At 33.7% G+C, this 13,842-nt stretch overlaps 1 protein-coding gene and 1 long non-coding RNA gene across 4 annotated transcripts in view; one reads left to right on the top strand and one right to left on the bottom strand.

Moving 5' to 3' along the window:
* Positions 1 to 13,842, bottom strand: part of NRDC (nardilysin convertase) — a 71,524-nt gene that overhangs the window by 14,384 nt on the left and 43,298 nt on the right. For both annotated transcript variants that reach the window (XM_006180248.3, XM_006180249.3), the window contains 9 exons: positions 13,169 to 13,242; positions 11,729 to 11,798; positions 9,380 to 9,457; positions 7,822 to 7,942; positions 7,682 to 7,740; positions 7,366 to 7,420; positions 3,375 to 3,479; positions 1,447 to 1,570; positions 798 to 884 (listed from right to left, as the gene is read on the bottom strand). In XM_006180248.3, the coding sequence (XP_006180310.1) occupies positions 798 to 884; positions 1,447 to 1,570; positions 3,375 to 3,479; positions 7,366 to 7,420; positions 7,682 to 7,740; positions 7,822 to 7,942; positions 9,380 to 9,457; positions 11,729 to 11,798; positions 13,169 to 13,242 (773 nt within the window). The remainder of the gene's footprint in view (positions 1 to 797; positions 885 to 1,446; positions 1,571 to 3,374; positions 3,480 to 7,365; positions 7,421 to 7,681; positions 7,741 to 7,821; positions 7,943 to 9,379; positions 9,458 to 11,728; positions 11,799 to 13,168; positions 13,243 to 13,842) is intronic.
* LOC116667999 overlaps positions 1 to 13,842 on the top strand; it is a 40,533-nt gene that overhangs the window by 1,274 nt on the left and 25,417 nt on the right. The window lies entirely within an intron of this gene.

Here is a 13,842-nt window from a genome sequence, read left to right on the forward strand (position 1 = left end):
CATAATTTGTTTACCCATTTATTCACTATGGACACTGGCTATTTTTACTTTTGGCTATTGTAGATAATGCTGCTATGAACATATATGTACCTGTATTTATTTGAGTACTTGGGTATTTTTAGGTATATACCTATTTTGGGGTATATTCCTAGGAGTGGAATTGCTGGGGAAAATGGTATTCTGAGTAAATCAGTTATATGCAGCTTTAACCTTTGACCTAGACCAGTGACTTTCTCATAGGACTGTTTTCCACTGAAAGCTAGTAGACAGACAGATACACACACACATGCCTACCGGGAAAAGAAGTTCTTTAAATAATGCCCTTTTCTTTATGCAATGAAATATTTTGCTATTTTCAATTCTAATTGATTTTTTTAAATGCTTTCACAACCCATTACACTGATTTCACAACCCTCTGATGGGATGCAACCTATAGTTTGAAAAACACTAGAACAACCAGACAGGATAAAGGCAATTCCTACAGAGACTGACATGAAAGGATCAGCGATGATATACCAAAAAAAGGCAAAAGCTTTACAGAGTCCCAATATCCATATTTAAGTCCTCTTTCCTCCATTCACCAACTGAATAGTCTAGGACAAGTCGCTTTGCTTTTCTGAGCCTTAGTTGTCTCATTTGAAAAAGTAAGAAAACTGTAATGCTCATCCCAGAGCATTACTGGGAAACTCAAATATGAATTCAAATGTTATTTTATAAAACATAACGTTCTACACAGGTCCTATTTGTTTTACTAGTACATGGATGGATTATATAAAATGATTGCTATTTTTACTGACCTATGTACTTATTTTCAGCTGGAAGGTGAAGATCTGGATTTAATTCAAAATTACTCTTCCAAAGTTCAGCCCAAGAGTTTTCAATATCTGTAGAAATGAAAGACAAACTGATCCAATAAACAATGCAATGTTCAGAATTCTCTTAATAGCAAACCAGTCAACAACTGGCCTTCACAAATCAATTTTCCTTTTGCCAGAAAACTGTGACTGACATATCCAAGAATTCTAGACTCTTGCTACTCATATGTCTGGTCTCAGCAGCACTGTTATCACCTGGGAGCTTGTCAGAAATGGACAATTGTAGGCCCTACCCCAAAGATACTAAATCGTAATCTTTATTTTAATAAGACCTCCAGGTAATGCATATGCACACTGAATTCTGAGAAGCACATTTCTAAAACACAGTCAAAACTCTGCCCCCAAACTACCAAGATAACAGGATTTTTTTCACTAGCTTATAAATTTAGATATAAACCTAGCGGAAAATAACTTCCTGCAAAGCAGTATAAATAATTTTCACTTCAAAGGAAACATCAGAAAAAATATATGCTTTGTTTCCCACAGGAACCATCAGACAAATTATTATGGAATGAAAATTCATAGGTGAGTCAGATACATCTAAATGTAGGACAATTTTTAAATATCTTACCTTCCATACTATACTGAGTCCCAAACCACTTCTCCTTGAGGTCACACTTTCCCTCATTAGCACCAGACAGTAGAACAAGATTTGCCTTTTGAGGAACTAACTGATTAAGCGCTTCAGCAATGACCTAATTGGGGGTTGAGGGGAGTGGAACATACACATAACAAGTTCAACTTTAACCTAATACATCTCTGTTAAAAAGCCAAAGCCACATTGTATTAGACAACCCAAGACCCTAGCATCTTGATGTTCATGAAACTATTTTCGGTTCACGGACACCCTAATTTACAAAACTTCATTAGTCTATCAGCTGTTTCAAATGTTTCTTCGTAATGCTATAGATAGTACTCATCTCAAAACCTACATAGTAATAGGACTAACAGTAAAAAGAACTAACATTTACTAAGCTTGTACTGTGTGCCACGCAATGTTTAACATACGTTGTTTCATTTAATCCTAAAAACAGCCCTAAGGTATAAATTTTATAGAAAGCCTCAGAGGTTAAAGGTTAAGTCACTAGCTCAGGTTAAAGATTCTATAATTTGCACAGAACAACACACCCAGAAGTGGCAAAAGCGGAGTTCTAACCAAGTTTGTACATGATTCTAAAAACTATGCTCTTGACTGCTATACATTATATTACTTCATACACAAGAATCAGTAAAATGATCCCAATGTAGGGCCTCTTTCAATAATCCTTCAGCTACGATAAGGACTAAACATAAGACCGTGGGTTAGGTTTAAAACCCTAACTACCATTTAAACACCATTTCTTTGAGAAAAAAACAACAAATAGTGGTTCAGAAAAAAAATACTTGGATCCCTGGGCACAACCACCCTATGGAGAGGACAAAAATGTGTGGCTGCTGCTTCTTCCTTTAAAATTCCCAATCCTCTTTAAAATTAGTAGTTTTAGAATACCCTATATCAAGGGGAGGGTATAGCTCAAGTGGTAGAGCGCATGCTTAGCATGCACGAGGTCCTGGGTCCAATCCCCAGTACCTCCATTAAAACAAACAAACAAACAAAAAATAAATCTAATTACCACTGCCCACACACTAAAAAATATATATATATATCAAAGTTTCTCAACCTCAGCACTATTAACATCATCTCAGGCTGGGTAATTCTTGTATTGTTTGTTCTATGAGGGGGAGGTAATTAGGTTTATTCCTGATTTCCACTTGGAGGAGATACTGGGGATTGAACCCAGGACCTCTTGGGCGCTGAGCATGCGCTTTACTACTTGAGCTATACCCTTCCCTCTGGCTGGCTAACTGCAGAACATTTAGCAGCATCTTTGGATTCCACCTATTAGATGCCAAGAGCACTCCCCAGTTGTGACAAATAAAATGTACCCAGACACTGACAAATATCCCCTGGGGGAAAAATCATCCCTAGTTGAGAACTGTTACCCTATATGGAATAAAATGACTTATTCCCCAGGACTAGCAGAGGAAAGACCCTGATCAACTATTTATTTGTATGTAATACTGTCCATAAGTCACATACTTTGAATTCAGAGAATCTTGTATTTTTCTTGTAAATATGTTCAAATGATTAAAACTTAATTGTCTTTAATAGAATTAAAAGGTTAGTTAAATAAATCTCTAAGTGTCTTTAGCAATTAAAGCACATAATTCTTAGGAATGACTTTAAATAACTATTTTATAGAAGTTTCAGCACTTGAAAAGTAGTGAGAATATTACCTTAGAAGAGGTCTTGATTTTCTTCTCATATTAAAAGAGTCAAACACAAGAATCATGAAAAATTACCCACAAAACTAGTGATATTTCTTCTGTTTAAACAAACAAAAACCTTGGAAACAGATATAACCAAATTTTCTCTATTCCCACAGTTCTTAAGTACATCTCTGCACTATCTCACCCTCCTCTTTCTCTACAAGTAAGTTTTAGAAATGGAAATCTTACTTCTGGCTTGTATTCAAAAAGAAGCTGATCTCCAGTGAGAAAGTCCTGTAGTGGGTACAGCTGCATATTTTCACACAGATTTTCCACATATTCAACTGGATCTGTCTGTAAAGAAATAAAATTACTTCACACCAGAAACTTCCTATTACTATCCTCAATTTGCCACAACATATAAATACTTAGATTTTTTAATAAACAATGAGACCAAAAGCTTCCAAACAGATACAACAAGATATAATTGTAGCTTAAGGATCTGATGCTCAGAATTCTAAAAAAAATTTAGCCAGAGCTACTACCTTAAGGAGCTTAACCTAACACCCTTCCAGTCCCCCACCATGAGCCCTACAACACACTAGGCTCTAATCACAGCACAGCTTCTTCATGAGAGAAATTACAACACTGAACTATATGTGCTTGTTTACATGTCCAGTGCCCAGCACAACTGAGAAGTTCCCAAAGACAGTCTTCATCATTTTATCACCTAAAAACTATTTGTAAGCATGAGTCAAAATCAATGTAGAAATCAAAATGTGTTATTAGATAAAAGTCTTGATATAAGAAGTTACCTTAATCATTATATTACTTCAATTTAAAACTGAAAGAATGACCACAAGCGCTTTAATCTATGAAATAGAAATACCTTTCCAGAGGAAAGTAACCAATTCAAGTATTTACTAAGCACCCAAATGAACAGAATCTTAAAAACTGACAGGTCTTTTAGATACCAAGTGGCTCCATTCCTACATTTTACAACAAGGAAATTACTCAGATTGATTAGATGTCTTGCCCCAGGTCACACAATAAGTGTCAGGCAGAGCAAACACTACAACTCAGGCCTCTTAACATAGCAGTGAACACTCTTTCCCAAATACCACACTGCCCAGTCCTTTCCTAGACAGTGTAGGTTGTTCCCTTGTCTAATGGAAGACAGAACAGAAGTGAAGGTTACTGCATTCATAGAGAAGAAATGAGACATGCATACATCAAATTAGAAAACATACGTGTATGATACCTACTGCATTATCACATAAAAATAGAATATGGAAAAAGTAAGAAAAGATTGTTAGCTTTTTTTGCCCACTTCAGGAGACATTCCTGAATCAAGCTGATTAGTCAATAAAGTGCTACTGTTGTGTGTGGGGTGGGAAAGATGTAAAGGTACCTGAAACATACATTAGTTTTACAACAGTAAGTCTTGTTACCATCAGTCACCATACAAAGCTACTGCAGCATTACTGACTCTGTTCCCTATGCTGTACATTACATTCCCATGACTTATTTATTTTATAGCTGGAAGTCTTTACCTCTTAATCTCCCTTGCCTATTTCACTTACCCCACCCTCTAAAGTGCTATTATTGTTTAAAATGACTCCCCCTACTCTGCCCTAAATTTTTTCATCAGTTATTTTCACCAGGCCCTTATTTATAAGTTAACTGTTCTAGTCAGTATGCTACAAAATTGAGAGATTCAAAATATTTCCTATGAGAGAACAGGACCCTAGCTAAAAGCAGATCCTTGGTGCCAAGGCAATGGAAAACGTACTAGAAAAAAAACCACTTAAATTCTATCCTGTAATTTTTTAAAAAATATAATTCACATACCATAAAATCTACGCTTTTAAAGGATACAATTAAAAATAAAATTTACAGTAAAGTGGTTTTCAATATATTCACAAAGGTGTGCAACCATCACCTCTATCTAGTTCCGGAATATTTTCATCAGTTCCAAAGGAAATTTTCATACCTATTAAGCAGTTGCTCCCTGTTACCCACACCATCCTAGCCACTGACAACCATCAGTCTGTCTTCTGTGTCTACAGATTTGCCTATTCTGGATATTTCATATAAATGTAATCATATAATATGTGATCTGTTGTGTCTGGCTTCTTTCGCTTAGCATAATGTTTTCAAGGTTCATCCATGTTGTAGAATGAATCAGTACTTCATTCCTTTTAATGGCTGAATAATATTCCACAGTATGCATAGTCTACGTTTTGTTTAATCATTCATTTGTTGAGGGATATTTGGTTTGTTTCCACTTTTTGGCTATAGTGAATAATGCTGCTGTCAACACTAGTGTACAAGTATTTGTATGGACATATGTTTTCAATTCTCTTGGGTGTATATCTAGAGGTGGAAATGCTGGTTTATATGGTAACTCTATGTTTAACTTTTTAAGGAACTGCCAAACTGTTTTCCAAAGCAGCTGTACCATTTTACACTCCCACCTGCAATTTATGAGAGTTCCGATTTCTCTACATCTTCTCTAACACTTATTATCTATCCTCTAATTTTCTTTGTCTACTACAAACTCTCCCTGCTTTCCATTACTGTTACCTTATTCCTGTTTCTCTGCCTACAGAAAAGCACTTAAACAGCTTTTCTCTAGTTCAGATAGCTGATTTATAAGACATATTGAGTCTAAGTTCCCATGTGAAATAAAAATTGGTTGAATAGATTGGTTTGAATAGTTTGAAAGGGCATTACTAATTGTCTTTATTAAGATCAGAAAAAAAAGTCTGAAAAGAAGATATGTCAACTTTGTTAATAAAAGAGAAATGTATAAAAGCTGAAATAAGCTGAGTGACTTAATTTGGCAGTTCAAACAGAAGTATGGGTAGTTCTGACTTGTTCTGACTTTGTACTGATTAGGTTTTAGTGTAAGATACTTTGGGCTTATGTTTTAAAATCAAGACAAGCATTCATGAATACTGCTAAAGGTGAAAAAAAGTGAGGAGAGACAAAATGGCGGGGGGTGGAGAGCTTACAAAAAAGCTTAAAAATAGTTACCATATAATCCAGCAATCCCACTCTTGGGCATATATCCAGAGAAAATTCTAATTTGAAAAGATACATGCACCACAATATTCATGTCAGCACTATTTAGCCAAGACATGGAAGCAACCTAAATGTCCATCAATAGTTGAATGGATAAAGAAGATGTGGTATCTACACACAATGGAATATTACTCGGCCATAAAAAAGAATGAAATGCCATTTGCAGCAACATGGATGGATCTAAAGATTATCATACTAAATGAAATTAGTTTATGCAAGAGAATACATTTGTTTATAAGCAAATACATGCTAAAAAACATTGAGGGGTGAAGTGTCATGATTATCTATAATTAAGTCTCGTATTTGGAGGGAAATACATATACAAACACATACATACACAAATAAGAGAGAGAGAGAGAAGAAAATATAGCAAAATATTAAGAACTGGTAAGTCTAGGTGAGGGATACACCAGTGATCATTGTACTACTATGGCAACTTTTCTGAAAGTTTACAAAGATGAAGGAAATATTGCTCTGTGGAGGGGTCCACAGGATTCAACAAATTTCCAAAGGGATCCAAGGCACAAAAAGGGTCTTAAAAAAAACCCTACTCTAAACTCCTTAGCTTTCAACTTTCCTTTCATATATCCTATGCTTAGACTTGTAGGATCATAAGCTTTTTCACAATACCCCAGAGTTCCTTACTATGTCCTTCCCATTACTTAGAATGTATCTAAATCTTACCCTTTTTTAATGCTGAACTCAATTCAGATTTACTACATCCATGAAGCCTTCCCTGTCTTATTCCAATTAAGTCAAATGCTCTCCTTGCCCTGAAATCCCAAAGCACATTATATAGGTAATTACTACAGATTATCCTGTAGAATGCCTTCACAATATTTGAATTCCCAAAATATCCAGCTCTCCAGGAATGTTTATCAGATAGACAGTTGAAATGTCTATATAGGTAGATCAATGATTATCATACAATATGATCTGTGTCAATCTGCCTAATCCTCTCACCATTACTACTCAATATAAACTCAAAAACGCAAGAGTTAATTTTCAGATACACTCAAGCCAATCTTGAGACTCACATGACAGAGAATGGCAGAATTAAAACTCCAGTGACACTTCCAAAAAGAGGAACAATGTCCATACCAGTTTCAACTTGGTCACAGATAACAGTCAAAAAGAATTTGACTTCCAGTACCTGTTCTTGGTAATGAAATTCATTATCTTCAATTTTCCGAATCTCTTCAAAAATTCTGTCAAAGAAGAAAACTATAATTAGAATACAGTTTAAATTTCTCACTAGAGTTATCAGTAAGAAAAGAGAAGCATAAAGAACTGCCCATGTAAACCTAAATCCTTAGTGTAGAGGAATAAGGATATGGAGCCAATAAAGGAAATTAAGCAAGAAATGCCTGAAAAACCACTACTGCAGGATTAAAGTAGCCTACTGGCAGCCTGAAGGCTAAAACAAACTAGAATTGACCATTGGCCTAATTCTAATAAGTATATATTACCTTTTTTCTGGGCCTAGCTTCTGCAGCATTTTTAAATACTGGAAGACAGTATGAGCAACCTAAAAACAAAACATCTCATTATACTTTTGCATAAACTGATACTATTATAAATTTTTTAAATCTCTATTTTAATTATTTACCTCATAGAAATGTTCATAACCCTCATCAGTCAATGTAATAGAAATGCTGAACACTGAATAAGTAGAATTTTGCTCAAATCCTGTCTCACCATTTCCACCAAACAGTGCAAGAGCCCAGCACCTGTAGAGGGGGAAAAGTTAACCTAATCAATATCCTGGGATTGACGATCTGCAAATATTTCAAATAACAAAATAGGTAGCCTTTCTATATAAAATGTGGGAAGCCCAGTCTGAAGTCGTTCTAACAGTAAGTTTAAAAGTATAAATTAAAAAAAAAAAGCACAAAATCTTCCAAGGAATTTTACTGCATGCAGAAATGACCCAAAGGAAAAAACAGCCATATTTACTTGTTTAATGGGAACACCAATACAATATTACAACATAGTAAAACATTAACACTTTCACGAAGCCACAGTCATTTTTTGTTGAAGAGAATAGAACAAAATATTAAAATTATGCTTGCTGGGAGACATTTCTCATATCCCTTTTTGAACCTGTCTCCCAGGAGAAGTCTTAAAAAAACAAATAGATACATCCCTACTTAGGATGTCAAGTGAGCCCTTTGAGACTATAAGCTAACCTACATAGGTTATCTAGGAAAGAAGCAATAAGACTGTATCTTGGGGTGATAGGTATAGCTCAGTGGTAGAGTGCAGCTTAGTTAGCAGGCACAAGGTCCTGGGTTCAATCCCCAGTACCTCCATTTAAAAAACAAAACACACAAACAAAAGACTGTATCTTTTCCTGAATAGAATCCTGAAAATCTAAAATAAGGAGGGAGGAAGCCAGAATGAAGAATCTGAAATTCTAATCAAGTTCAATAAGGTAGAAAGGTGACACAAATCTCAAAGCATATTACATTTATTGTATAAGGCATATATGTACCTAATATCATTCATTTTTTTCTTTTATAATAACCCTGCCCTCTCAGCTTTCTTAGCACATATCAACGTTTTAAAGTTTTATTTAAATTTCTCATCTACCTTTCCATTCTTGAGTTAGCACATAGAAAAGTCAAACAAAGAATTACTTTAATATATTGGTCCTGATTCTAAAGCTTATTTCTATTATTGGCTAGGCAACTTAAACAAGTGCTTAAATGTGTTAGGAAACATTCTATTAACATGGCTGCATATACTGTTCACAGTTACACATGTTTATATGAGTTATCTGCCCAATGAAGTTTTCATTAAAGCCCACCCTCTGGGTTGGGAAAGCCTGGAGATCCACAGTATTTACATAATTGACTTCATTACTATTCAAATCCAAATTCCTGACTAGAGCTAACCTTTTATATAATTCTGGACTCTATATAATTTAAAATTTTTTGTGTATAATTACTTCCAACATGGGTTAAAAGTAGCTTCCAAGGAAATACACAAATATATGACCATTAAAATAATCTAGGTTAGGAAAGAGACTATAATTAGCATTACATTTGATTCTAGGCTTCCTGGTAGATAGAGCATAAAGTGAAGAGACTGGGTCATGTAACACTTGTTGTCTATCATTTTTCAGAGACTGCTACACTGAAAATACTTATTAATTAAATACTTGCTTTTTTCTAAGGTAAGAAAGAATGCTGCCTTTGCCTTCATGTCCAACCAGCCAAGAGATATAATGAAGTGGCTTTGCCCTTTAAAAAAAAAAAAAAGTTAAGGTCAGAAATAAAAGAAAAATAAGGTTTGAATGCACTAGAAAATCTTACTTCTGAGATCGATATTTGAGAATGTGATTATAAACTTATTCTCACATAAATTCCACTAAATATGGAATTATAATCAATTTGATAGTACCAAGTATAAAAACAGAAAACATGGTAAAATTTAACTTCATCCAAAAATCACTGAACAAGTACATTCCAAAACCTAAGACTACCACTTTTTCTTTTGGATACTAAACTTACTTCTTTCCATGGTAAGATCTTTTGTTTCACTCAAAATGGAAATAATATTGATTCTTTATCATTTCAAAATCTAATACAGATATGAATCATTCTGTATCTGCAAAAGCTTTCAGCATTGCATCAGGCTCCATGGTAAACTGAAATGTGTTGCTCTACTGGTCAGAAAATCTAGCTTGCAGTTTTAGTTTTTCCTTTAAGTAAATGCATGTTCTTGAGCAAAATACTAACCTCACTCTATTTTCTTTTTCTCTTAACTTACCTAACTACTTACTCATAGGATTTTCATGAAAATGCAATAACAGGTATAAAAATGCTTTATTATGTAATAATACACTTTAGTAGTCTAAGTAGCTGTTTATATATTATTTACTCACTGGCTTCTACTATAATGTTGGGAATATATTCCTACCAAAAATATACAGAAAAATTGAGTTAGGGAATCTAAACATTCTTAAAATTTAAAATTAGTTTACAGAATAATACTTAGTAAACTCTTAAAAGTCATGGTTTAAAGTATGAATCTGACATACTTTAGATTACATCTATCCTGAAACCGATGTAGAGGAACAAATCATTTCAATAATGAAGCCAGTTCACTATATAACATTTGCATCTGAACAAAACTAACCATACTGTATTTGGTAACTCTGGAGGGAGAAATACTTGCTTCTCTGTAAAAAATGGCTCCCCAGAAAGCTACTCTACTGGGAATTCACACATTTGGGATAAATATCAGGTTAAAAATAACCCATAAAAAATTACTGGATCAAAACATACAGAAATGTTAATAGTCTTTGGAAAATAGAATCATGGATGACTTTTTTCTACTTTTGTGGTAGATTACCTTAGTAATCAGTCAGAGGATAAACAATGCTTTGTTAATTAAGAAAATAAAAAATGCAAAAAAGGTGGAAGAATAGTATATATAGTATAATTCCATTTCCATAAAAAGATATGTGTTTTATAGTCATTGTTTTAACATCTGAGGGATATATAAGAAACTACTAATCGCATATCTTTGAAGACAGAGGAGAAACAGGGCTTTACTTTTTACTTAATTTCTGCCCTCAATATTTTAATATTTTACAAGCATAATATTCTTATAATCAAAATTGAAAACAAACGGAATAAACTTTTAAATATGCATATAATCATTTTAACACTTTTGAGGACACTCTAACATGAAACTATATAATCAATGTACATTACTTTTTCCTCTATTACCCTTGCAAGTAGACGATACGTTCTCTGTTTTCTCACTGGAGGCACACTATTCTTGTTAACTTTATGGGACTTGATTGAATATTCTAACGTATACTTGAAAAAAGCATTTTTTACAGAGCTTAAGCAATACAATACTTTTCTTTCCTTCTGCTTGTGTGTATGTGTCCTCATGGGTTTATTTTGTTGGTAATGGTTTTGAAAAATTAAGCTAAATTTTTATAAATTCATTAGCATTTGTTTCTAGTTAGAAAAGCATTAGTAGCCATTGACTGATCCTTAAAGAACTTCTTAACCCATGCATATTGCTCTTACAGGATAATTATATAAATAAGTTGAAATTTTTCCTAATTTCTAAAAATCTGCCCTAACTCATTCCCAACTCATTGGAGTAAGTAAGTCCTTGAGATTTACAATGTAGTCCTATACTTTTAACAAAATCAAACTAAATGGTTACCACTGACAAATAAATCATAAGCTAATATATTTCTGTACTCAAAGTACTAAAGAAAATAATTACAAAAGTTAGCATTCACACTAAAAATACTTAATTTCAAAGACTCAGGAAAGGCAACTAATTGTAAGAAAACTAACTTTTATACTCAAGAAGACATTAAAATATATACCAAAGGCTTAACCAATTCAGGAGTAGCAAGTCCCAGTTTACCATATTACTTGTGTTTATAAATCCAGAACCCCTAAATTTAAACCATTTAGTATGCTTTAAAAATATGATTCTCACTTGGAATCTAATTGAGTAAATTTGCACTTGATTCTTACCTGTAATGTTGCTGTTGAGGGGGAAGTGCCCATGTGATGGTCAGAGCATGAATTTTTCTGATTGGAACAACTAAACAAAAATATTTTTCAAAAGAGCAGATATAAGTGCTTCTCCGTAACTTATATATATTATGTTACATGATTTTTTTTAACTCAATATATTTCATCCTCCAATAAGCAGGGGGAAGTTAAATACAATGCAATTATTTCAAGTTGCCAATTTTCCAATTTGAATAATGCAATTTTTGTAAATTTCCTTTCAATTTGGTTTCACAGGTAGAGAAAGCATGGATAAAAGAATTATGAAAACATGAATGCCCCAACAGATGGATCCCTTCTTGTAAGAAAGGGTACAGAGCTAGGAGTCAGAAGACCTATGGTTGAAATCCAGCCCTACTACTCTCTTGCTATAATGTGTTTATACAACCTTGAGAAAATCACTTGTATTTAAATCTTTCTGAATCTGTTTTCTTATGGTATGGTCAGTGGGGTAGGCTGAAGTAGCTCTAAGATTCTTCCCAGTGCTATTATTCTATTAGTCTACAATGAGAAAATCTAAAGCCAGAAAGAATTCAACAGAAAATAAGCTGTTTCTGGGAAGAGTCAGCTTAGACATAATACAGCAAGCATCAGATAAAGAGTGTGACAAAAGTCATTGATCAGAGGAATGGAAGAGGAAAGAGACTGGCAATGGAGTGAAAGAGAAGGAGAAGGGAATACCTAGGCAATTAGGAGAAAGAAAAAATCTGCCATAATAAAAAAGAACAAAGAAAGAGAAATGGTGAATTAGGAATGTTTCTGCAATATCCACCATGGGCAAGTTGTTAAGCAAATTATAGCACAATAATATGATGGTTCATTGAGCAGTTATTACAAATCTAATATTAAATGAAAAATCAAGAGATAGAAGTGTATGTACTTTATCATCTCAACTACATTAAGAAACTATACCTATACAAACTCAAAAGGAAATTTGCCAAACCACTTCTCTGGATACTAAGATTTAAGGGTGACTTCCCCTTCTATTTTTTTACACTAAATTCATCTTTATTCAACAAAAATTGTCTATATAATGAAGATAAAAGGAAATTATTTCCAAAGTGTCTTCCCATTCTTTTAAAGGGAAAAAGAGCAGAATACAGATAAAATGAAATAGGAAAGAAACAAAAAAACAAGAATAAAAGATAACAAGAGGAAAAACAGGCAGAAAGCAGGAAACAGACTCAAGCAGCATCAGGGTAGTAGACCAATCAATCTGCTACTAGTTAGTGGCCTGCTATCTGTCGCTAGTTGGATTTCCACTGTCTAATCTACTCTCTTTCCAACCCAGCTGTACTTTCTGTTGTATTCTCATTTTCAAAGAAAATTGGCAGCCTCAATTAAGTTTTAGAGAATGTGCTAAAGTTATTTCAAACAGTTTTAAACCTTTGGTTCACGAACCTCTATAAAGTTTGTTAAATGCTGGTGTGTCAAATGGATCCGTTAAATGGCCAAAGTTTGGTTTGGGTAACCCACTGAAAATAAAACAAATACATTAAAATTTAATTGGCAAAAGCCTTTATTAGCATTATCTTTAGGGATGCCCTAACTGATAGGTATTTATAATCTATTTTTCTACATACTCCTGGCTGAAAAGCATTCTAGGCATAAGTGAATAGATGGCAACAAAGCCACAAAATCCTGAACTACACAAACTCTTCTTAATCTCAGCCCCAGTAACTTAAATACTTTTAAAACTCACAGGAGACAGAAAAGAATAAATTGAAAGGACCTCCCCTCCCAAAATTTACTGCCTCTATCAGCCCCACTCAACTTCAGTTCTCATCTTAACACAAAGCCATTTTAGAAAGAAAACTTAATCCAACAAACACATAGTGATTACTAAAGTACTATATTAGGCACTGTGGTACTAAAAAACTTGGATTCTCCTTCTAGATGCTTCCCATCTGGTTGAATATATTGTAACTAATATTTCTTCTAAAACATGGTCAATATGAAAGAGTACTAAATACTTAGAAGACTTTTTAACCTGTCTGATTAAGGAACCAAAGTTCTTAGTGAATAATATTTAAGAGAATTTTTAAAAATTTAAAATTTTTATAAGGAATTGACAA

The sequence above is a fragment of the Camelus ferus genome, chromosome 13, assembly GCF_009834535.1.
Source record: "Camelus ferus isolate YT-003-E chromosome 13, BCGSAC_Cfer_1.0, whole genome shotgun sequence".
NCBI classification, from domain to species: domain Eukaryota; kingdom Metazoa; phylum Chordata; class Mammalia; order Artiodactyla; family Camelidae; genus Camelus; species Camelus ferus.